Consider the following 23,651-nt stretch of genomic DNA (forward strand, 5'->3'; position numbering starts at 1 on the left):
ATGTGTACAGTTATTTTTTGTCAAGAATCAAAATTTTGTGGCGTCACTCTATTATTCTGAAAGTTATATACAATGCAAAAAATATACAAAATTTAAATATGCAGTGCAAAAAACATATACAAAATGTGCTTTCATTGAGAGTTGAACTCAAGACCTCCCGCTTACTAAACGGGTGCTCTAACCAACTGAGCTATGAAAGCTTTTGGACATTGCATCAACAAATCCTAATATATTTCATACAGAAATTCTGATTTGTTTATTGATAATAAAGAAAGGAAAAACTGGTTGTATTTGAACACTGGAAGAGACTATGGACTCAAAGATTGTAATCTAGATCAGTTCATGGAACGCAGACTAGACTCTGTTTAGGAATCAATTGTACTTTTACTCCTTGCTTTCTTTCTTCTGTCTCCATACTCTGTTTCATGTTTAAATAAACCCAAGAAGAAAGCGATGAGAGCACTTGGAATCGTTACAAGGAGATTAACATTTATATAGGTTTTCCGGTGTTTGGATGGACCAGGGACAAATACAGGTGGGATCATGTTCATGTGGATCCGTTGCTATGTGAGTAATGTATCGTGCTTGTCCCAATGCTTCTACTAGAAGAACTGTTGTCATCCCTTTGAGCGCACCAAGTCCGTTTTCCACTTCATTCAAACGCTCTGGAACGCTACCGAGTAAGCTACGTTTGGATCAATATCTGCGTACTTCTGCATCATACTCAAGGACAATGCCATCAAACAGTATATCAGTGTGATTACTCACGTTGAACCTTGTTAACCTAATGGGTATACTGTAGAGAATGGTAAGAGTAAAAGATTAGAAGAATTGTATATTGACTCTCATAATGATAAAGCTTATACATAGATGTACAACTTATATATGAATATAAGAATATAAACGTTAAGCCTAGTTTCTTTAACTAAATATATACATATCTCAATAATAATATTCACAATTATGTTTTATATCTTCATGATTCTCAATATACTATCTAACCCTCCATATGCAAAATACATAACTGCAACTGCTCGGAACACGCCCTATGGTTTCACTCCACAAGGCAAGACAAATTCGAGGTGTCAGCCTGGATAATGAAGTAACAGATACTGATCACCCAACATTTTATATAACATAGAAGAATGAATGACCGTTACAATTGTAAAAATCTCGAATCAGACAAAAAGTGGTAGCTTGCTGTGGTATGCAGAAGGAATTCAAATAGCCAAGAACTCATATTCTACCGCTTCTGTAGTCATGTTCATCCTCATTTTGTTGCCAAGATCGGTTACTACAGAACCAAGGGCTTCAAACAGAAGATGAGACATATCTGCAACTATAAAAGTATGCATCTGGTTCCCAACCGTAATCCAACTGTATTTCGGCTGTTTCTTCAACTCTCTCTTCTTCATCTTCATCTTCATCTTCATTCTCATCTCTACAGCTTCCTCCCCTTTCCCACTCGCCGAATATAGATTAGACATCATTACATAGGTCCCAGCATCATCCGTACCTGTTTCTATAATCTTCTTCGCTACCTCCTTAAAATACTAACTTCTCCGTGAACATTACAAGCGGACAAGAGCGCTCCATAGATGGGAAGCAACCATTGTTTTGAAGAGTTTGAATTCCAACGAAAACTTATCGATATAATATTTACTGCATACGTCTACTATAAACTTTACTTTGGTTCAGTAGTAAATTCGTTAGCTCGTAAGACCATCATTATTGGTAAGTGTCCTTATTTGTTTATTTTTTTCGATTAAAAAAAAATTAAAAACGAACCAATCACGGGCCGCCACGTGTCCGTGAAGCCCGCGAACAGTACAAGGACCAAACTAAAAGACTTCTTATTTAGGGACATTTCCCTTCGATTTTGGTGTTTTTGTAAGTCCCTTCCCCTTAAAGATTGAACCAAAAACCCCAATAATATTGCTCTAAGGGGGTGATTGGTAAAGGCTGTAGCTTTAACTTTTTTGCTGTAGAACAAGTGCTGTAGATTTTTTTGCTGTAGCTGTAAATTTTTTTGCTGTAAAATTTTGGCTGTAAGATCTTAGCTGTAGGTTTTCTTTTTAAAGCATGATTGGTATACATTAGCTGTAGATTAGTATTATATACATATATTAAACAACATACTAATAGAAACAAAATAAAACTTATAATAATAATAATTTTACTGAATAAATAAAAATAAAGAATTCTAAAAAAAACCATTTAAAAAAAAGTAAATTTTTTTTAAATATAATAATAAATCAATAGCTAGTCTACCCACGAGTATTCCATAAATCCATTGCAATGTTATCTCGTAATCCTTCCATATATTGCCTCGAACCAGCTCCTTCTTCTAAAACTGCTTCATCTTCATCATCCATTGGAGGTTGTTGATCATTTTCCTCCCTCCAATCAACATCGAAGTCAGGATCATGTATGCTTGATTTACGTACAAAGTTATGTAGCGTCATAGTTGCTGCCACAAGCTTTCTTGTTGTTCCAATGTCGTACCTTGCTTTATCTTGCATTATCCTCCATTTCCCTTTCCAAACTCCAAATGTTCTTTCAATGACACATCGAAGTGAGGAATGACGACGGTTAAATTTTTCTTTATGATTACTAGGTGGAGCTTGATTTTGAAACTGATTTTGATGGTACCGAGTTTGCCTATAGGGTCCCAGATACCCACGCCGTAAAGCATATCCTGAGTCGACAAGGTAATACTTACCTACAGGTGGATGTGGAAAGTTAGGATCACCTTGCATAGCTAAAGCAAGTACTTTTGCATCATGCGCAGACCCAGGCATGCCAACATATATGTATGTGAATAACATATCCATGTCGCAAATTGCAAGAATATTCATGCTGCAAACGCTTTTTCTATTCCAGTATCGTTGTTGATCTCGTCCCGATACGACGACAGGAACATGTGTCCCATCCATTGCACCTATAAATCCTCTGAAGTACGGCCAATAACGCTTGTCAGATCGCAACTTCGGATGAACTTGAGTGAGACTCGCATGATCTGGTTTAAACATATCTTTTGCCATCTGTTCCATGGCATCAAGAACCTCATGGAATTTTCTGGATATCGTCTCTTGCGAATGCCCAAACATTCTCATGGCATTTCGCTGAGTAATACTATGACCACATATGTATAAAAACATTGCCACACTCTCTTTGACCGTCACATTGTGAGATGATCTCATCTTGTATTTCTCTTCTATGGTATCACATAGCTCAAGAAACACTTTAGGACGCATTCTCACAAGAAAGTGGCATTGATCTGGATGACCGTGAATCAACTCCTCAACAAATTGACGACCGCGGTTAGGATGTGCACACAATGGTTGCTTAACAATATTCATTGTTATGTACTCATTTATTAACTGAGAATCATCTTCATCAGTATCATCCACCATTTGCCAAAACAGTTGGACAATCTGTATATTAAAAAAAAATTTGTAAATTAACACTCATAATAATTTTTATTTAGATCCAAAAAAAATAAAACCAACTAAATAATATATAAATAATAAAAACCAAGTAATTTCAACTCCTAAAAATCCTAAGAAAATTAAATCTTATTTTAATGATTAATCATCATGTTTACGACCAATCATTTGCTCCAAATAAAGAAGTGCAAACTTGCTTTCTTGAATTCCTAAAAACCATCTTCTAGCACTTTCATTTGTAGACAGTAAATTAGTTGCATCCCAATAAAACGGGGTTCCAAATTCAATTGCTTCTATTTGATGTAGTCGTCGGGCAGCAATGGTTATGTCAGAAGTTAAAGCCGATGACATCTCCAATGCAGCATTTTTTATTGCATCAGAACGTTCACGAAAAGCTTTTGATAAATCTGACTGGCTATCAATGTTGGCTGCACCACGTTTACGTTTATTTCGTTGTTCATGGTTTGGTCTTTCATCGGAAGGTGTATGAATGGTGGTTGGTGTGGACTCCATGTTCTGAGTTTGTCCATCTAACGAAGTAGAGAACAAGACGTCTGGATCATCACTAACAAATGATGTGTTAATGTCAAACTGTGTTCCAGTCTCATATCCATGTTGAGGACGATACACATCAGGACCATTTCCAACTGACCATCCATCTTCGACTCCTATGTGAGTTCCACTAAACAATTTTTCCAATAGGTCTTCATTTGCTAAAGATTTCTTTTTAAATCTTCTAGCGACATCGTTTTCCTAATTTTTAAATAAATAGTTAGTATCTTATTATGCTAAAATATCTTAAAAATTACTATTAGAGAATTTTGACATGCTTACTTGTATCCGATCATTCCACCATTCGTCTTCCATATTAATTACTCCTGTGATACGATCAACAGTCACTCCGGTATACTTGCATAGTCGATTGTAGCAATCGTACCATGTTTTCAAGTTACGAAGATGGTTTGCAAAATTTTTCCATGCTAAATCAAATCCAGTAGCTTCTTTAAAGTTCTTCCTCACTCTTAGTTTTCCTTCTTTTGTTAAAGATTTGTCTACCCAATTTTCTTTATCAAGTTGAAGTAAAAACATCTCTATAAATGTTCGAGAAATTTCATCTGTCCACTTAATATTAATCTATAACAAAAATACATACATCAATAACAAATTTATTTTTCCTAAAGTAAATTAAGAAAAGAAAAATATTTACCTCTCTCTGAGAAAGTGATGTCACATTTGCGTTGGTTGCACCACCATTGTTTTCACCATTGTTATTTGCCATATCTTACAAATATTATTAAAACGTATATTAAATTAGATCAAACATAACCAGACTTAAAAAGAATTAAAAAATACGAGAGGAAAAGATAGTTAAAAACTAGAAGAAAAAATAGTTCATGCTCTAATGACTACAACAAACAATCTAATATACAAATTAAAAACTAGTTATAATCAAATTAATATGATACGAACATAAAAGAAAACCAGATGAACTTGTGTAATATTAAGCGTAACATATTATTGGTTTTCTTTTCCATGGAACTAGTGTTCATAATCAAATTTCATCTTACATCAATAACATAAAAGAAGACGAAGAGATGGGTTACGTACCTTCTTGTTGCCTCTTCTTATTCTTTTTGTTCTCTCTGGATTTTTTTTGTCTCGTACGTAGATAGTATATATATATATATGTTTACAACTAGGGTTTTTAGTTTTAGTGTTTATCTTAGGTTTCGTTAGTGTTTATCTTATTTCTTTTTTGAATAAAAGTTAAATGAAATATTCCTTTTTTCTTTTGGAAAGCTCACAAAACTGAGCTGTAGAAAATTTGCTTTCCAAAGCCATAAACTAAAGCAAAATATGGATTTGGCTGTGAGTTTTAAAAACATAACCAGAGCATGATTGCTTTGATTTTGGGGCTGTAGAGAGATTTGAGGCTGTCTAGAGCATTCACAGCACTTACCAATCACCCCCTAAAGTTACTTTGCAAGGGTTTGAATCACTTAAAAAAAAATTTCAAAAATAAAAAAAGTTGAAATGACGTCGTTTTGGAAATTTGAATGTTGACTCAAATTATTTTAACAGTTGACTAACAAGGTAGTAGTATCTTTAGTTACGAAAACAAATTCGGAAAGAAAAATTTAAATCTTAATGGAGTTTGAGTCGTATTTGATACTGGATTATTGTTGAGGTCGTATATTGGCATCAGGTGGTATTTATATATTAAGAATAGTACATTTACCATGATAGCTTGTGACAGTTCACCTGTATCTTCGCCTGGAATATTTCGAAAAAGCTTTTCGTTTCTCCCAAAATTAACTTTAAATTTTATATAACGAAACCAAAATTCTCTTTTTGTAAAGTGTACGATGATTAATTAAAAAAATAAAACTATAGAGTGGTAAATTAACTAACATCCAATGGCTGTCGAGGGAGATGACGTAAGCATCTTACGTGTGTTTATGAATAAATCCTAAATTTGGCTAATGTCCAATTATATTAGTTTTGCAAATTTGCAAAATAACTATCTAAATTTCCGTCCAATAATTTGATAAAGAATTTATTAATAGTTATACATAAGTTTTGAATTTCGAATCGCAGATAAAATGATAGAAGTACAACGCAATTCTCATAAAATTAGAATTAAAAAAAATATAATTACAGTACAGATAATAATATCTGGCAGAACGAACGCACAATAATATTATTTTCTCAAACGAAATTAGAGAAAGAAATTAAAGGACTCGTCGTCGTCGTCTCCTCCTCCTCCAACTCATCGATCGTCAAACCCTCAGTCTCTCCTGGTAAAAAACCTCTCCTCACTCGCCTTCTGTGTTTGATCGTTTAGCTCTCGAAGATCTCTGGATCCGATGTTTTTTTCCGCTTGAATTTCGTGTGTATCTTCAAATGATACTCAGATCTTGCGTTATTCATAGTTTCAGCTGTTTTCATGCTTGATCGGCTTCGTTCTAGGTTGTTATCTCAAGTTTTGCTTCCATAGTGATTGTGTTTTTAGTTCGATCTGTTGATCAATCGATCGATTTTCAGTTCAGCGATTCGAGCTGTGTAGTGCCTTTTTACTGAAGAATATGTTTGATGATTTAGTAAACTTCTATTTCAGGTACATCAATGAGAGTCTGAGTTGTTCATGTTCCAAGTTCTATTCTGCAGCCAAAGCGTTGGATGTTTTACAATGCGAAGATTTCACTTGGGCTATGATATGTGGACTCCAAGCGTCTGTGACGGAGCTGGTGAACTAGATGGATAAAGATAACATGGATCAAGCAAAGGGTTATGAACACGTTCGGTATACTGCCGCCCCTGACCCTAGGAGTGAGGGGATTGGCTCTATGAATCAAAGGTTTTCTCACGATTCTTCAACTAATGTTAACATGAATGTACGACCTCCAGATTATGCTATTCCCACCCCTGCTCGGCCAGTTCTGAACTACTCCATACAGACTGGTGAAGAATTTGCGTTTGAGTTTATGAGAGATAGGGTGATTATGAAACCGCAGTTCGTACCCGATGTGTACGGTAAGCCGCCCAGTGGTATGCCTGTTTCTGTTAATTTAAGTGCTATGGGGATGGTTCTTCCGGTGTCAGAGAGTGGGTCTAACACCACGGTGCTTAGCGCAGCAGAGAAACGCCATACCTTTGAGCAAGAGAGAAAACCTCCTGCTAGAAAGGAAGATAAGAGCTACCATGAGCTGGTCAAGTCAGCCCCGGTTATTTCTTCAAGAAATGACACTGGTCAGAAGGTTCAAAGTCTGGTTTCTTCTAGAGCTTCTGATAGCTCTTTGAACCAGGCAAAGTTCTTGTGTAGTTTTGGTGGTAGAATCATACCGCGCCCCAGAGATCAGAAACTTAGATATGTAGGCGGTGAAACGCGTATCATACGGATTAGCAAGGATATTTCTTTCCAAGAACTCATGCGTAAAATGTCAGAAATGTTCCCTGAAGTACGTACCATTAAATATCAGCTGCCAGGCGAAGATCTTGATGCACTAGTCTCTGTATCTTCTGATGAGGATTTACAAAACATGATGGAGGAATGTACTGTGTTTGGTAATGGAGGATCTGAGAAGCCCAGGATGTTTTTGCTTTCAAGCAGTGATATAGAGGAGGGTCAGTTCGGTATGGAAGCTGCAGAGGGTGATTCTGAGGTTCAGTATGTTGTTGCTGTCAATGGGATGGATCTTGGTTCACGTAAAAGTTCCCTTGGTATAACTGCTCCAGGGAACAATTTGGATGAACTACTTCACAGTAATACTGACAGGGAGATCAGTCGAGCTGCCACAGAACCAGCAGTAGCTTCGGTTGCTCCCTTGGCTGGTAATGAGTCTTTGTCAGCGGGCCAAACTTCTCAACCCGTGGCAGGTTTTTCTACTGGTAATGAACCATTTTCACAGCCTTATCTAGGACAGCAAGTGCACTTCACCGGACTTGGTAACCACCAAGTTTACACATCAGCTCACATGGCAAGCATCGGCTATATAGATGAGAAGGGGTCTGCTCCGTTGCATGTTCAACCACAGCCTCATTTTATTCCTTATTCTGTGAATCCTGAAACGCCTCTTGAAGTTGTGGCGCCTCACTATCCACATAAACCAGAGCAAGGAGTTTTGCATGATGAGCAGATCTACCATGTACAAGATTCAGAAGCTTCAACAAAAGAGGCCAAAATGAGAAGAGATGACTCGTTTAAGAAGGTAACTGATCCTGCTAATGTATCTACTGTCGGGACCAGTCTTCCAGCAAAGGAACCAAAGCTGAGGATAGAATCATCAACTCCAAGGGTCAGTGAGTACTCTGTTTCCTCTACGTCTGATTTGAAAGTCCCAGATCACGTCCTGAAGGAAGAAGCCCCGGTTTCCACACAAGTATCCGATTCAACACCAAATCCAAGTACCTCAGCTTGTCCAGAGAAAAGTGGTAGAAAATCCCAGGATCATGTTGAGAATAATCTTTCAGCAAAGGAGCCAAAGATGAGAAAAGAACAGTCCACCACAAGGGCCAGTGAGTATTCCATCTCCTCTGTATCAAGTGATTCTATGGTCCCAAATCACACCCTCAAGGAAGAAGCTCCTGTTTCCATGCAAATATCCAACTCAACACCAAATCCAAGTTCCTTTTTTTACCCAGAAGGAAGTCTTAAAACACCTCAGGAATATGTTCCGAAAACGGCTGCCTTAGATACAGCAAATGAAGGCATAAAAATCTATCAGGAGAACCAATTTTCTCTGCCTGGGAGAATCTCTGGATCGGGGCTTGTTACTTCAGATGGTGATTCATCGAATGTGAGTAATGTCGACCAGCAGGTGCTTCATAAAAAGGTTTTTCATTCTGAGCGCATTCCACGAGATATGGCAGAAAGTAAACGTTTGTCTAAATCTGATGATTCCCTTGGTTCCCAATTTGTAATGGCTAAGTCAACTTCAGATGCATTCCTACCTATTAGCGAATCAGCTGAAACTTTTCATGAAGCTAATATGGAGTCCCAGAATGTTCATTCTAGCGCACCAGTAAGACCAGCTCCTGAAAGCCTCTGGACAGCGGAGGGTAATATTTCACAATTTGAAAAAAGGAACTTGGAGCCGAACGCCCCAGAGCACGTAAGTCAGTCAGAGGCTTCAGATAAGGCTGTTCCGCGAGGACACCTAGAGAACGGGGATATTGTTGTTGATATTAATGATAGGTTTCCTCGTGATTTTCTTGCTGATATATTGAAAGTGAAAGAGTCTCTAAGCTTCCCTGGATTAGGGCCATTGCATGGTGATGGAGCTGGAGTGAGTGTAAATGTTCAGAATCTTGACCCTAAAAATTGGTCGTATTTTCGAAATTTGGCGCAGGATGAGTTTGAGAGGAAGGATCTATCCCTTATGGACCAGGACCACCCTGGATTTCCCACTTCCCTTACTAATACCGACGGAGTTCCTATTGATTATAGCTACCCACCATTGCAATCAGAGAAAATTGCTCCAACTCGGTTAAAACCACAAATCCACTTTGATGAGAATATCCAGCCGCATGTGTCCACTACTGCCGTGGCTGATTCGAGAACAGCAGACACACAAGAAGATTACGGTCAGTCACAGTTCAAAGGTGCTGAAACCACAGATGCAAATGTGGTAAGCTTTTTTGTTTTCAACCCAAATATGAAAAATCTAATAAAATTTAACTACCGGAAAAATACATGTTTCAACTAATATATTTGGATATGTAGAATACTGGAGTTCCTCTTATTGACCTTGTTGCTGAGGACAGTAGCCACAGGTCTCTGCAGGTATGCTATGCCTTAGTTAGTTTATGGCTTAACATGTTTACTAGGTGTTGCATTTAACGCTCTCTTTTTAACCAGATAACATGTTTACAACCCAAGTACCAAAAGGATTTTATATTTTATCAACCAAGTTATGACTTTCCAATAAATGATTTAGCTGCCTTTCTATTTTTTGGTATTTGTCTGTTATTGTTTTAAGGAATTTTTTAGAAAGATCACAATGTACGCTGCTTATAGACTAGACTAAAGTAGTGCATGTCCCCATTGGCAGCCGAAACCATTGGAGCTTAAGAATTATATCGTCAATCTTGCTCCTGGTTTTCTCACTGATTGTGTCCATTTTATTTTTGTTTCAGGTCATTAAAAATGATGACTTGGAAGAACTGAAGGAACTAGGTTCTGGTACCTTTGGAACTGTTTACCATGGAAAATGGAGGGGTACAGATGTTGCTATCAAGCGAATAAAAAGGAGCTGTTTCATTGGTCGTTCATCTGAACAAGAGAGACTGGTAAGTAGATTTGATATCCCGTGGTTCTCCCAAATTACATTATTTGTCTGCTTTATGGTCAATAGAGTACTGCTAGAAGACACTACTACTGTCCCCAGAACAGAGCCGTTTTGCTGTTCTTTTTTCTCTTGCATGAAGCGGCTGTTAGATGCTTGTTATAAGCACGAATTTGACATCTCCTATATAGTATAGTTTTACTAAATTTGTCCTCCACTGCAGAATAACGCTTCTTACTATCCATAAAACCGCATTAGTTTAACTGATTTTCATTTTCAGTAACCAATGATTGAAAATTTCAGACCTCTGAGTTCTGGCATGAAGCTGAAATTCTTTCCAAGCTACATCATCCAAATGTGATGGCATTCTACGGCGTAGTGAGAGATGGGCCAGGAGGGACTTTAGCTACAGTGACAGAGTACATGGTCAATGGATCGCTTAGACATGTTCTGCTCAGCAACAGGTAATTATTTACACATCTCGTTGCTATTCTTGCTTTCTAAAAACAACTTTAGATGTAAACCAGTTCACATTTGGGGAATTACAGGCAGATTGATCGACGTAAGCGACTCATCATTGCAATGGATGCAGCTTTTGGAATGGAGTATTTGCACTCAAAGAACATAGTGCATTTCGATTTGAAATGTGACAACTTGCTTGTCAACTTAAAGGATCCCGCCCGTCCGATTTGCAAGGTAATTTTCTTGGACAGTTCGTTATGTAACATTGTCATATTGTTTTGCTTATGTGATAAGAGAGAGGATGGTTTATGCAGGTTGGTGATTTTGGTCTGTCAAAGATAAAAAGAAACACTTTGGTCACTGGTGGTGTAAGAGGAACCCTCCCTTGGATGGCTCCCGAACTACTTAGTGGCAGCAGCAGCAAAGTTTCTGAAAAGGTATGTAACCCAATGCTCTCACACTAGCGTTGGAAGATGAATTCAGTTTCTATTCATTTAGTTTCACTGCCCTTAAATGATTTTCAAGTAATGTTTCGCCTTCATTTACAAACAGGTCGATGTGTTCTCTTTCGGAATAGTTTTGTGGGAAATTCTTACCGGTGAGGAACCCTACGCCAATATGCATTACGGAGCAATCATTGGTAAATTGCTGTCTCTTCTGTCGTTTACTCTCCGCGTTTCTTTTCTTACCAAACAAGGTTGAAGCTTAATCTGTTTTGGTTGTCTGAATCTTTCACCTATTGTAGGAGGCATAGTGAACAATACACTGAGACCAACCGTGCCAAGCTACTGTGACCCGGAATGGAGGATGCTGATGGAGCAGTGTTGGGCTCCTGACCCATTTGTTCGACCTTCCTTCCCAGAGATAGCCAGACGTCTCCGCACCATGTCCACCTCTGCAGCAAAAGCCCACGCGGCCAATCACCAAGTCCACAAGTAATCTACTATATGTTCATTATTACCGGTACGTAATTCCCTCTTGTAAAAGTTTGTGTATAAAAAACATCGCTGCGTCTTCTTTCGGATTTGAGAGTGTTGATTTGTACAAGAAGTCCTAAACATGTATCCATATTTGTATAGCCATTATTATTATTATTATTGAGTGTAAGTAAATTGGTTTTGGTACGATGACATTGCTCTTCTTCTGTAATTTTGAGTTTTTTTCTTCCAATGAAAAAGCAATCTAGTAAATGCATGATTTTTGGTATAATAATTTTATACAAATGTCTTAAGATTTATTCATTTTTACTGCATGAAACTAGTACACCATCAGCCATTTCTGCATTTTGTAGTTTTTAAAATTTATTTCGTCCAGTTTAAAACTGAAAATTATTAATTTTGTGTAATCAAATATGAATTTATAAAGTATATTAGTTTTTTATACATAGAAAATCTGACCGACATTCAAAAGGCTCCCTTGAGGAACATTGAAGATTACACTATGTTCTCTACAAATCTTCCTTAGAAACGCGTACACATAGTCAATGGCTATCTTCTTGTAGAACCTCGCTTGCCTCCTAGCTCGAATCACCGTGTTCCCCATTATGTGCACCACTCCCGCATCCCTGCACCTATTTATGAACTCCAGCTCGTCTACTCCACCGCTTATATAATGAGGTTGGATGTATTAAATGGTAATACCATTGCTTATATGCGGAAGGTTTACTCGTAGCCCACCTGCAACTGAGGGAAACACTTTAATTTATGATCCAATCACTAGCTTTGGGAGCACTCATATGTTCAAGTTGCATGTACTAAGGCCTTGATTGTTTCAACCGTAAGATTTAAACTTCATTTTCAAGAAACATAACAGTTTTTTCATTTTTTCATTAAAAAAAGTCAAAGGTTCGATCGTGCGACGGATTACTTGGAATGATAATTGATTGTTTGTTTATGCTGTCGATGCGATGTCGTGGCCCTCGTGGGTTCATTGGTTCGAAACTCTACAACGAAAAGTTTGCTGTAAAGACATATCCTGATGACTGATGTAAAGTTGGACAAACGTTTTCTCCTTTCCACCTTCTTCTTTCAACAAATTAAATTAAATTAATAAAATTAATTGATGTTTCTATAAAAATCTTGATTTACATTTCAATCGTTCTATAAGGTTAACGATAAAACAAATCTTGTTACTATGATATTTCAAGTTTCCTTTCCAATTTAATGATCTCATCATTAATTTAAAATATATTTTACGTTTTGATGATTCCACCATATCATCAAACTTTTTATGAAGCTATATATATTTTTTTTGTCAACATGAAGCTATATTTTAATGGTGAAGAATAAAATAAAAGTAAGTTAAAAAAATTAAGAAGGAAATAAAATAAGTTGTGTTTTTACCTTTTACTTTAATGTTATGTAGCATAAAAATCGAACGGTGAACCTGGAATTCGATTCCCGTTAGCCACCAGATAATTTAACATTGCATTTATGGGATCTACGGAATAGTCGCTAGATACTGTAATTAATTCAAAAAAAATTCTTTGGCATGTGCATATATATAGATTGAAAATATTTGATCTTTTCGTTTTTCTCGTTTGATTGGTACATTAGTAACATTACTAAAAGTAGTAAAGCGTATAACATTTTAATCCAATTTACTAGGTTAAGACTAGCGCTTTGTGTATGGTGAATGTATTTTAACGATAACAATATTACATATTAATAAATAGGTTGCAAAATATATAATTATAGGTAAAGATCTACGTTTTGCGCAAAATGAATGTGTATATATAAAATAATTAAATTAAATTTATATTTTAATTTTTAATTTTTTTATTGGACATTATATAGAAAATTTATAATATGTAAATTTTAATTATATACATATATTACATATAGAATGATTTGGTTTGTGAATTATATATTCAATTATCTTTATCTAATAGAGATGAGACATGTGGAACTTTGAAGATTAGATATGTTAATAAGTTGTTAATAAATAATGATGGGTTGATGAACTGTTTAAATAATCGTTGGACTTTAGCTATGTCAAGAGCTCACAGATTTAGTGGCTCTACTCTTTAAACTCATTTGGTGAAGTAACATATACTCGTATCTTGGTTGTTTTTATATAATTAGCTTAATGTCTAATTTAAATATTAGATATTAAATATATAACTCTAAAATTCTGTTACATAATCATAACTGAAAGTGCCTAATGACATTCAAATAAGTTAAGAAAAGTGCTGAGCAAAAAGTGCTCTATAGTGTAATAAAAACTCATAATGTAAACCTGAATGTAAAAAATTCAAGAATATATCACATTCAAAAATGTGAACCGTGTGATGTTGTGTAAAGAATCGCTGCTGACCGCTAATATTAATAAATCAATATCATGAACACGGACGGAACATGACTTGACTGTTTGGTTTGAGAATTTAAATTTATATATCGAAAGTTTAATGGTATTTGTTAGACTATAAAATGATTTTTTTACGGGATTACTTGGGATAAGAAATTATTATTCGAAACTTTCAAAGACTAGTACAACTAATGCTTATTTAATTTGTTTAATTGTTTCTCGTTATCCTTGAAATATATTTATTAATAAAAATTATATAAACAACACTAATGTTCTTACAAATATTATTATTTAAAAAAATATAAATTATGTTTACATATAAAATTTAACAAATCATATAAAAATATAAGTAAAAATTAATAAAAGTACAAGTAAAAATTAATAAAAATATAAGCAAAAATATAGAAACTTTAAGTAAAATATATTTTTTAAATGGAGATTTTTTTATTAACAATTGATTTTAGTAAATTATGATTGATTATGGTGAATATATTGGTGATGATATTAACAAATATTGCTATACAATTAATTTTATAAAATTATCTTTAATAACTATTAATGTATTTGAATTGGTTAAAAATCTAATGTAATAATTTATATTATATATATATATTTATATTTATATATTTATATATGATTATTAAGAAAAATATAAAAATATGTTGTTAAAAGTTTGGTTAGGGTATATAAACATGTTGGACCGAGTAGAAATGACAATTAAAATGTTGATTGTAAGTAATTAAATATATCAGATGTTGAATTCTTATTATTATGTATACATGTATGCAGTAAACACATTAACATGATTAATATGCAGAATCAAAACATCGGGGTTTGGTGGCTCGGAGTGATCCTTGAGCACGGCATCCTAGAGCCCCTAGGATATTGGCCTGTAATACTTTTTAACCGCCTAAACGATTACGCAGAACGGGTGGAATGGGGTAGTGAAATCATCAATCAGGAAAATCTCGGTTGGCATACCACGATCGAAATGGGATCCGGATATATGTCTGACAGCGTGTATGGGAAAGCCGCCTATATGCGGAACCTAGAAGTCGCATTGTCGGCAAATGTCTTCAAGCCGCTCGAAGACCTCTTCGTAGGATCTACTCACCCAAATTATTACCGATCAAAGAAGTCAAACAGTTCTGCGTTTGGGGCCAACTTCTATTACGGAAGTCCTAAACAACTCTTGCTCGCAGTCCATCTTAAGTTGCACTCGTCTCTTGTTTATATATGTTTCGCTGTGTGTTTTCTACTCTAGTTTCTTTTGGTTTGTTTGTTGTATTTTGTTGGGGAGTTAATATGTTATTTTGCTACATGTAAGAGTTTCTTATAGTATGAACGTCGAGACATATATTTTAACTCTGATGTAATAATTGGAAATGGTCTAATTTCTGGAATGAACTTGACCAATCCAACAGAAAAAAAAAAAAGAAACCGGTTTTGGAGACACAACAAAGAAGATGAGAGGTTAACCCTGTTTGGTCCTCAATACCGGCGGATATTAACCGGTTTACTATATATGCAACCGTGTATAGAACCAACAAACCAAAACTAACTTAAATAACGGACAAAAAAACGTGACGGCAAGGCTCGGATCGGGAAGCTATCATGGTGGCAGAATGTGAATGTATATGGGAGTCAAATTGGTCTTGTGGATTTATCCATTCAGTAACTGCAAAAATACGCCTCGTTTCACATCCGAAGCTATTGAATAGAAACTCATTAGTGATTTCCAAATAAACCAAAGTTCCCTAATCCCTTTCGTTTCTTCTACTCAGTTAACTTGTATTCATCTCGCATATCTTTTCATCTAAACGTATGCTTAATTTCTTCTTTATCACTCTCTAAAAAGCATTTTAAATTATTACTTGCAATGATGAAGTATCGAACAGTTGAACAGTGACTAATTAAGGCTTAAAATTTTAGAGAGAGTAAGACACTATCTCAAACACTGGCAGAAAACAACTGAAGCCTGAGTTGTAATTCACTTTTTATGACATGTGCAGAGTAACAATGAGGTCAAAAAGAATAGCTGTTGGGTCCGTTTAAAGTGTAACACTCTAATACTAGTACCAAGTACGAGAAAACTAATGGAATCTACAAGCAAAGAAGTATTTCAAAATCTATCTTCCTTACGAATCTGTTACCAATGCTTTTCCAAACCGAAAAGGTTAGGCCACTTGAGGTGGATATCTCCTTCTGTAAGTCTCGGGGCCAAGAAGTTGAGCGAGTTCAAGCTCCTCCACAATCTGATGACTCTCACTCAAGAGACAAAGCAAATTTGGTTATACGGAAGTGACTAGACCAGTTTGGTTTGTGCATAGACATGAGCAGTCTGGTTCAGTAGAATTTCTTAAGACAAGACGTTTTTCACGGTTACTCATTAGCTTGATGAGTGGTAGCTTCTGTGAGACTTGACGCCAGATCTCCTTCACTGCTCCATTTGGGTTATCATAATCAAAATACCGTCTTACCTATATGCCCCATCATCATTCACGTGTGAGAAAACGTCTACTTAAAAGAGGTTAGAAGTTGAATAAATAGAGAAACGTACCTGTTTCATCTCTCTTTGATACTCAAGAACCTTCTCGGTTCCTATTCTCCTCAGCATCCCAACCAAGAACCCTGGCTCCAGAGCCACACCGGCCTCGACGAAAATCGAAAACTTTCTGTAATCTATAACATCTTCAAAAGGCAACTCGATGCTATCGCTTACAATGACGGGCACACACAAGCTGACTATGGAGTCAAAGAGTCTGCATGCGGATGGAGTGTCACCCGCAGGGTTTAGACAGAACTTTGAAGTATGCATTCCTTTCGTAGCCGCTCGTCGGTTCTCTCTTGATTGAGTCCCATGTTTGATGGTTACATCTTCTTCCTTTTCAAGTACTTGGAATAGCAAATCACGAACTTTCCCGCCCTAAAGACAGCCAAAAAAAAAAAAACAGACAGAATCAAAGACTCTGGTTCCAAAAAAAGACAGCAACTCATATTGTTCGTTTTGTTGACTAATCGCAAAACATTATAAATATTTTAGCGATTTAAAATTAGTTGTAACTAGTCCTGCCACGGACAAATAACATTTGATTGTAGATCATAACGACATTCAAACGAACATGCCCATTGATTTAAACTTACATCTTTGCGATAACGATTCCCCATGAAAAAGAGCAAAGTGTTGCGAGCCTCCACGCCAATCTCTCCAGTGAAGAGATTAACCCTATGAGAGTAAGGTATCACCACATCTTTAACGAACGATCCTTGATCAGGCCTAAGCCTCCCAAAATCCGCCACGAGGAGAACCGCGTTCTTGACCCGGTCCAAGATCCGATACAGCGCGTTCGGATCCCCCGCGGGAATCACGTGATCTCTCCCTTTATTCCTCCTCCACCACTCTTGGCTCTCAAGCCAGTCCACCAACTCCTCCTGCATCTTCTCGTCGCTGTAACCCGACCCGGGATCCACGGGTCGACCCGCGTTCACGATTAAGCTGAGGGAAGAAAACACCGGGACGTAGAAGAGATCGGCGTCGGCAGGATCCGACACGCGGGTGATCGGAGACCCGGGTCGATCCGTCTCGGGTCGGTTTAGATCCGAGAAGAGGTACCACTCGTGCATATGCTGGTGACCCGGATACTTGAGCGCGGTGACGTCATCCTTGATTCCGCCGCGGACGATTGCGTGCTGCTCGATTATGCCGTGAGTGAATCTGTTGGGGAGATCGTACATGTAAACTTTAACTTTGGGATGAATCGGGGCACGTGGTTGTTCATCTTCTTCGCGGATGAGATCGGAGGAGGAAGGGAGGGCGGGGCTGACGGAGGCGTTGAGGATGACGTAGATGGCGATGACGGAGACGACGGCGATGGCTGCTCGTTTGAGGAGGGATGATTTACGCGCCATTGTTGGAATTGGAAGCTTGTGTTAAGGGTTTTCAGGTGAGGGAGAGATTGAAGAAATGTTACTTAGCAGCTCAAAGTCAAAAGACTTGTGAAGATGACTGTCGTGATTTAGGTTCGGTCCAAATCTCACATAACAGCTCTCTTATTAATTTATTTTTATATTTTAATACTAATTTATTATTTGTTTCAAAATATAGGTAATTTTCACATTTCGATACAACTTTTATACTTATTAAATATTGTGTGATCAATGAGATAATGCAATTTTTTTATAATTGACTAAAAATATATATATTAATTTTTTTAATAGTAGTGTTTTAATTAATTATATTTTTTTTGGTAAAAATAATTAATTCTATTTTGAAACAAAAAGAGTATAAAATAGTTTTATAATCATCAATAAAAAAATTATCTGCTTTATTACGATGCACATTCTAAGCATATACTAAGATGGTTTTATTTGCACTGATGCACTTCTATTCCTACAATGGTTTTTTTTTTTTGTCTCGTTAATTATGCTATTACAAATTATGAGAAATATTACATAGACGATATTATAGCCGATAATTCTACCTGGCTTATGAGGATTCACACCTGACTGCATCACCCTGAGTAGCCCTACGAGATCCATTCCAGACGGTATTCCTTGCACCATGCTGAAGATCTCTTGTAAGCATTTTCTCTAATTTTCTGCATAATTCGCCTTCTCCGGGAATTGAAATCCAGACCTCTTCCTGTAGAAATTGCGTTGTCTGGGGTTTGAACCCCAGACCTGGGTGTAGAAGCCTTTAAACCTTGACCAGTAGGCCACGGTGCTTCCACAATTCGTACAATGGTTATCTTTGGAAAAAAATTCAGTAGTCTACATTAACTGATGAGTGTATCTTCTGTGGAAACAAAAATCCCAAATTTTCTGATGTAGAAACATTAGAATTCTTAATTAAACCAGAGCTTACATAATTATCTAAGAATGTAAAAAGAAAATCAACAAAAGTTGCTACAGTAGAACATCTATAAATTAATATTCGGTAAATTAATAATATATGTAAATTAATAAATTTTGTCGGTCTCAACTTGGTCCGGTTCAAAATTTGACAATAATCGATAAATAATAAAATAATATTTTTTAGAAAATTCTATGTAAATATATGGTCCGACTAAAACTGTAAATTAATAATTTCTATATATACATATTTTATATAAGTAAGAATATATTATTATATTGCTTATTTTATATTCACACTAGAATTATCTTTATATTTTCTTAACACTTAATATATGTTTGATAGATTTAGTAATATTATATCTAAAACTACATTTAAGTTCTATGCAATATTTATTATATAACTAATATACTCAATTGTTTTTTATTATTGATTTTATATGTTTATTATTTTCAAAGTAAAAAATGTTTTATGGATTTTTAATAACTAAAAATATTAGTATTTGTATCCAAGGTATTATATAAAATTATATAAAATGATTATATATGTCAATAAAGATGTATTTAATTTTTAAGTGTTACAAAAAAAAGATGTCAATAAAGATAATTTCAGAGACTTTTATATATTTTAAATAATTTTATATAATATTAGTTTTATGTTTTTTTAAACTTATTTATTTTTATCTTTTTCAGTCACATATTAGTCAAATCACTTTTGGATTAGTTTCAAAATATGGAAAAGGGTATTAGTTATTGAACAATCAATTATAGAGTTTGATAAATTAATATATCCCAATTATATTTTGGAAAATTAAATAAATATAAAATTAAAGTTTTATGAGGTAAAAATATATGGTGTCTATTAAATTCTATTTTTGTTGTTTTAACAGTTTTGTAGGCATTTTATACGGACTCGATTTTCTATCTTTAGAAATAAAATTTAGTTATATACAATAATATGACTGGAGGTACATACAAAAATCAAGCAATAAAGAATCAGTTAAAAATTAAAAAAAAAATTAAAAAATCAGTTAAAAATAAAAGAAAACATGTCTAAGAGTGAAAATATTGTTTGTTTCATTATCTTTTTAGTGATATTTTTGGTGGTTTCAACAAGTAATTTTAACATAGTTTTTGAAGTCTCCCAAAAACATGTCTTTGATTTTTAAGCATGATGTGTATTACATCTGGGCATTCAGATTTTGGAACTAATTCAAGTCGGTTTCTATCAGATCCGGAACTTTAGGTTTATAGATATTTGAAGTCAAATTGGAATTTATAAATTTTGTTCGGGTTTGGGTTCAGTTTCCACATTGTGTATATAATATTACAAGCTCTAACCTTTTGCATTTAAAAGGTTTTTATTAGTCATCAATGTTTAACACAAAACAAAATTATTAAAAAAAATTATAGATGCGTTTGGTTTATGGTGTTTACAATGTACAAAATTGATCTATATATGTTTTGTCATAATCACTTTCCAACAGAGAAAATAGCTGCTGAAAAACTGGACCGTGATTGTCGAGGACAGCCACTCCTTGTGGCACCGCCAAAGATTTGTGATAAACAGAGTGAATGTGACCGTCATTGCAAGGCTCCACCACTTAATTTTGTAAGAGGCGCATGTGTCATTCCCAAGAGGGCGAGTACAAAAGTTTGCACTTGCTATCGGAACCAGGCTGATTGCAAGGCACCACCACGCTGAAGAGAGCTACGGACTTGACCGGTCAACAAAAAAAAAATCGGTTTATAGTTTTCTAATAATTTACTTACTATTTTCTCTGTTTATAAATATTAATGTTTAAATATTTCACTCATATTAAGATGTAAAAATTAATTATTTTATTAATTATTCATTTTATTTTATTTTTTGTGACATGTAACTATCGTATACTGATATAAACCGAGAGTGACATGTAAAATTTTCGGAAAATAAAATAAAAGGAGAATAAGTTTTTTTTTCTTTTAACACTACTGAAATACTTCATTAAACTGGGGGACCAAAAGGTCAAAGTTAGGGGAGTAAAACCCCAACGGAAAACATAAAAGCCAAAAATATGAATGAGGGAGAAAAAACAAATGCGCTTGTAGGGTGGTTGAAATATAAGTTTCAGAGCTTTGACGAAATGAGGATAAGTCCACAGTTTAAAAAAAATAAATGAGGAAAAGTCCATCATACTCGGTAATTCTTTAATTTCAGGAAAATAAATAAAAACTAAGATCAAAGATGATTTTGATGGCAACAAATAATTACCATTACCTCTATAAAACTATAAAAGCTTTTAGGTATAATCATTGCCAATTATCTTGGAATTAAGGTGTGAAACAGTATGTTTCAGTTAATAATTAGTGTTTCTTACGCTTTTGCTTATGTCATCCTGGCGATTGCCCAGATTAGTACTTTCCTGATTAGTGTTTGTTACACAAGAATTTCATATTTCAGTATTTGTATCAAGAAAGTTCGTTTTTTGTTTGAATTATATAGAGGTATCCGCCGAAATGTTAATTTTCCAGTGGCCGGAATTCGAATCCAGGTGGCGATACTCACAGCTGTAAAATCCTTTACCACTAGAGCCTGGAAGCCCGAGTTGAAAATTTGTTATAAGGCAGCAAGTTTTTATATGCATATAGTTTCAAGTAATTCTACATAGTTTAAAAATCAGGCATGAACATAAAATGAAATGGGGTTTTCTGTGAGGTTCTACGTATGCTGATATGCATGGTAAAATGATGAATTCAGTTTTCGAAAATGTAAACTACATTGATGAATTAGGGCTGTGAACACAGGAAACTTGTATTACAAGGCACAACTCGTGACAATTGAGGCTAAACAAGCCTGGCTTCCACATAAGCAAACAATGGTTCCAAAATCTTTCCCCCCACTGTGCACATATCATTGCATCATAGATTTTTTTTTTACTTTTCATATTAACTTTTGAGGTTTCATACGGTTGGTACAATCTAGCCACCTAACTTTTATCCGTTCCTATGAATATTCCATTAGATTCTTTTGTACTCACGAATCTTGGATCAACATTTCTTGAAAGACAATGAATTAGACTCTTGGTCTTAGCTATAGATCCTTCTTTATAGAGCCGTGCCCAGGCGAATCATCAGTAGTCACTTTTAACATGTCCATTTCCAAGTTAGACATTGTTTCAAGAATCGGTTCTATCACTGGTCCTAAAACGGCAAAGAATGTTTACTTTGTAGTTCAGCTGAAGTAAAGAGACCAAGTGAGAAAACAAAGAGGCATAACTTCATGAAAGATCAAATCAATGCAACTGCCAAAGCTTGTTATTTTGTACCATTATTCAAACAATAGAGAGTTCAAAAACATAAAAAAGAGAAGCAGAGATGGAGATCTTCAGGATTTTCTTGATTCATCCATGTTACATAGATCAAGATTTCATTTAAGAAAACAACAATCTATGTTGCAATGGAAACTTCCAGAAGAAAAGGAAAAAAGAAAAGCTCAGTGCTTGGCGTCTTCTTCTTCGCAGAACTTGGAGTACTTGTCAGAATCCATCAGCTTCTTTGCCTCTTCTGCATCACTCAGCTCCACCTTTATGATCCATCCATCTTCATACGGGCTCGTGTTCACCTGTGAATCCCAACAAAACAATCTCAGCTCGAGACCACTTAATCAAGAACCCACAATGTTTAACAATCACATCAGCAACCAGTGAATCAAGTTTCTCAAAGTTTAAGTCTTTCACATGAGCCAAAACTTTCCAAGAATCAAATGAACTCACCAATCCAGGGGACTCGCTCAGCACCTCATTGACTTCAACCACCTTACCGGAGACTGGAGAATTGATATCACTGGTAGCTTTCACACTCTCAACCGCTCCAAAGCTCTCACCTTGTGACACGGAACGTCCCAAGTCAGGCAACTCAACATAGACCACATCACCCAAGTGGTCCTGAGCGTGATCCGTTATACCAAAGGTTGCTTTGTTCCCATCAATCTTCACCCATTCGTGTGACTCAGCATACTTCAGATCCTTCAAAACAACTATAAACAAAAAGGGACCAAAAAGAGAATAACCAAGTAACGTTAGATGGCAAAGATTCAAACTTTTCAAAAAGAAATGGTCTCAGAACATCTTGTTTCAGACAAAACATAGTTCCACAACAAACCCACTCATTACATCACGGTACCGATCTTACAAAACAACCAAAGATCAATACTTTCAATAAAAAAACAATCTCAGATTCAACCATCAGAGAGAGAGAAACTGAATAGATCATCAGAGAGAGAGAAACGAAACAGAAGGAGACAGAGATTCACCTGACGCAAACCCTCGTTGGGCGATGGAGATCCTTAGATGAGAAGCGACTCTAGAAGCCCACAAGAATCTTGCAGCCATTTTTTTCGTGGAGATCTCGAAGCACAGAGAAAACGCAGATACGCAACAACAACAGTCTGGGAGAGAGAGAGGGAGTGCACTCACCGACCGGCTTATTAATATTATTATACTCTTTACGAGAAAAGGGTTTGGTGGCTTTGCTTTTCTTTTTTTCTTTTTTGTTCCATAAAATACCACTTTCTGATATGATTATTCTCGTGGGCCAATTTATTTCCATCAACCCCACTAGAGCAACATTTGTGGGATTGTGACACTAGACCATATATTATACCAACATGAATATTTGTACATTCTGATCATAAAAATCCAAACTTTATTAAGAAGGCACGGTTATGGATGTAGTAGCCATTCGCTTGGGGACAAGAGAAGCTCACATACACATCCTTATGCATTGTAATCTGTTCCACTTTGATCCTCACTACAAG

The 23,651-nt window shown here is 35.7% G+C and overlaps 4 protein-coding genes and 1 non-coding gene across 5 annotated transcripts; 1 reads left to right on the forward strand and 4 right to left on the reverse strand.

Moving 5' to 3' along the window:
- Positions 1–126: 126 nt before the first annotated feature.
- TRNAT-AGU lies at positions 127–200 on the reverse strand. Its single transcript has one exon. It is a non-coding gene; the product is annotated as a tRNA-Thr (tRNA).
- Positions 201–2,267: 2,067 nt separating this feature from the next.
- Positions 2,268–3,416, reverse strand: LOC125591296 (putative nuclease HARBI1). Its single transcript, XM_048765262.1, has one exon. It carries the CDS (start codon positions 3,414–3,416, stop codon positions 2,268–2,270), a length of 1,149 nt encoding a protein of 382 aa, XP_048621219.1.
- Positions 3,417–6,043: 2,627 nt separating this feature from the next.
- Positions 6,044–11,828, forward strand: LOC106437842. Its single transcript, XM_013878827.3, has 9 exons — positions 6,044–6,250; positions 6,568–9,577; positions 9,673–9,732; positions 10,086–10,238; positions 10,538–10,698; positions 10,783–10,930; positions 11,011–11,133; positions 11,249–11,336; positions 11,442–11,828. The coding sequence occupies exons 2-9, from the start codon at positions 6,707–6,709 to the stop codon at positions 11,633–11,635; spliced, it is 3,798 nt and encodes a 1,265-aa protein (XP_013734281.2). The 5' UTR covers positions 6,044–6,250; positions 6,568–6,706; the 3' UTR covers positions 11,636–11,828.
- Positions 11,829–15,981: 4,153 nt separating this feature from the next.
- LOC106437844 (probable arabinosyltransferase ARAD1) lies at positions 15,982–18,022 on the reverse strand. The gene is made up of 3 exons (XM_013878830.3): positions 17,147–18,022; positions 16,563–16,928; positions 15,982–16,482 (listed from the first exon to the last, which is right to left on the reverse strand). The coding sequence occupies exons 1-3, from the start codon at positions 17,909–17,911 to the stop codon at positions 16,294–16,296; spliced, it is 1,320 nt and encodes a 439-aa protein (XP_013734284.1). The 5' UTR covers positions 17,912–18,022; the 3' UTR covers positions 15,982–16,293.
- A 4,106-nt stretch (positions 18,023–22,128) lies between these two features.
- Positions 22,129–23,503, reverse strand: LOC106437848 (glycine cleavage system H protein 2, mitochondrial). Its single transcript, XM_013878834.3, has 4 exons — positions 23,498–23,503; positions 23,148–23,406; positions 22,609–22,871; positions 22,129–22,457 (listed from the first exon to the last, which is right to left on the reverse strand). Exons 1-4 carry the CDS (start codon positions 23,501–23,503, stop codon positions 22,329–22,331), a joined length of 657 nt encoding a protein of 218 aa, XP_013734288.2. The 3' UTR covers positions 22,129–22,328.
- Between the last annotated feature and the right edge of the window lie 148 nt (positions 23,504–23,651).

This window comes from Brassica napus, chromosome A3 (assembly GCF_020379485.1).
Source record: "Brassica napus cultivar Da-Ae chromosome A3, Da-Ae, whole genome shotgun sequence".
NCBI lineage: Eukaryota > Viridiplantae > Streptophyta > Magnoliopsida > Brassicales > Brassicaceae > Brassica > Brassica napus.

Excerpts from the sequence above, each read along its gene's own strand:
- LOC125591296 (XM_048765262.1), bottom strand. The coding sequence starts at position 3,416 with ATGGTGGATGATACTGATGAAGATGATTCTCAGTTAATAAATGAGTAC.
- LOC106437842 (XM_013878827.3), top strand. The coding sequence starts at position 6,707 with ATGGATAAAGATAACATGGATCAAGCAAAGGGTTATGAACACGTTCGG. Across the intron at positions 9,578-9,672 it reads AAACCACAGATGCAAATGTG|AATACTGGAGTTCCTCTTAT; the intron begins GTAAGCTTTTTT and ends TTGGATATGTAG. Across the intron at positions 10,699-10,782 it reads CATGTTCTGCTCAGCAACAG|GCAGATTGATCGACGTAAGC; the intron begins GTAATTATTTAC and ends GGGGAATTACAG.
- LOC106437844 (XM_013878830.3), bottom strand. The coding sequence starts at position 17,911 with ATGGCGCGTAAATCATCCCTCCTCAAACGAGCAGCCATCGCCGTCGTC. Across the intron at positions 16,929-17,146 it reads GGAATCGTTATCGCAAAGAT|GGCGGGAAAGTTCGTGATTT; the intron begins GTAAGTTTAAAT and ends GGCTGTCTTTAG. Across the intron at positions 16,483-16,562 it reads ATCAAAGAGAGATGAAACAG|GTAAGACGGTATTTTGATTA; the intron begins GTACGTTTCTCT and ends TGGGGCATATAG.
- LOC106437848 (XM_013878834.3), bottom strand. Across the intron at positions 22,872-23,147 it reads CCAACGAGGGTTTGCGTCAG|TTGTTTTGAAGGATCTGAAG; the intron begins GTGAATCTCTGT and ends TTTTGTTTATAG. Across the intron at positions 22,458-22,608 it reads TGAGCGAGTCCCCTGGATTG|GTGAACACGAGCCCGTATGA; the intron begins GTGAGTTCATTT and ends TGGGATTCACAG.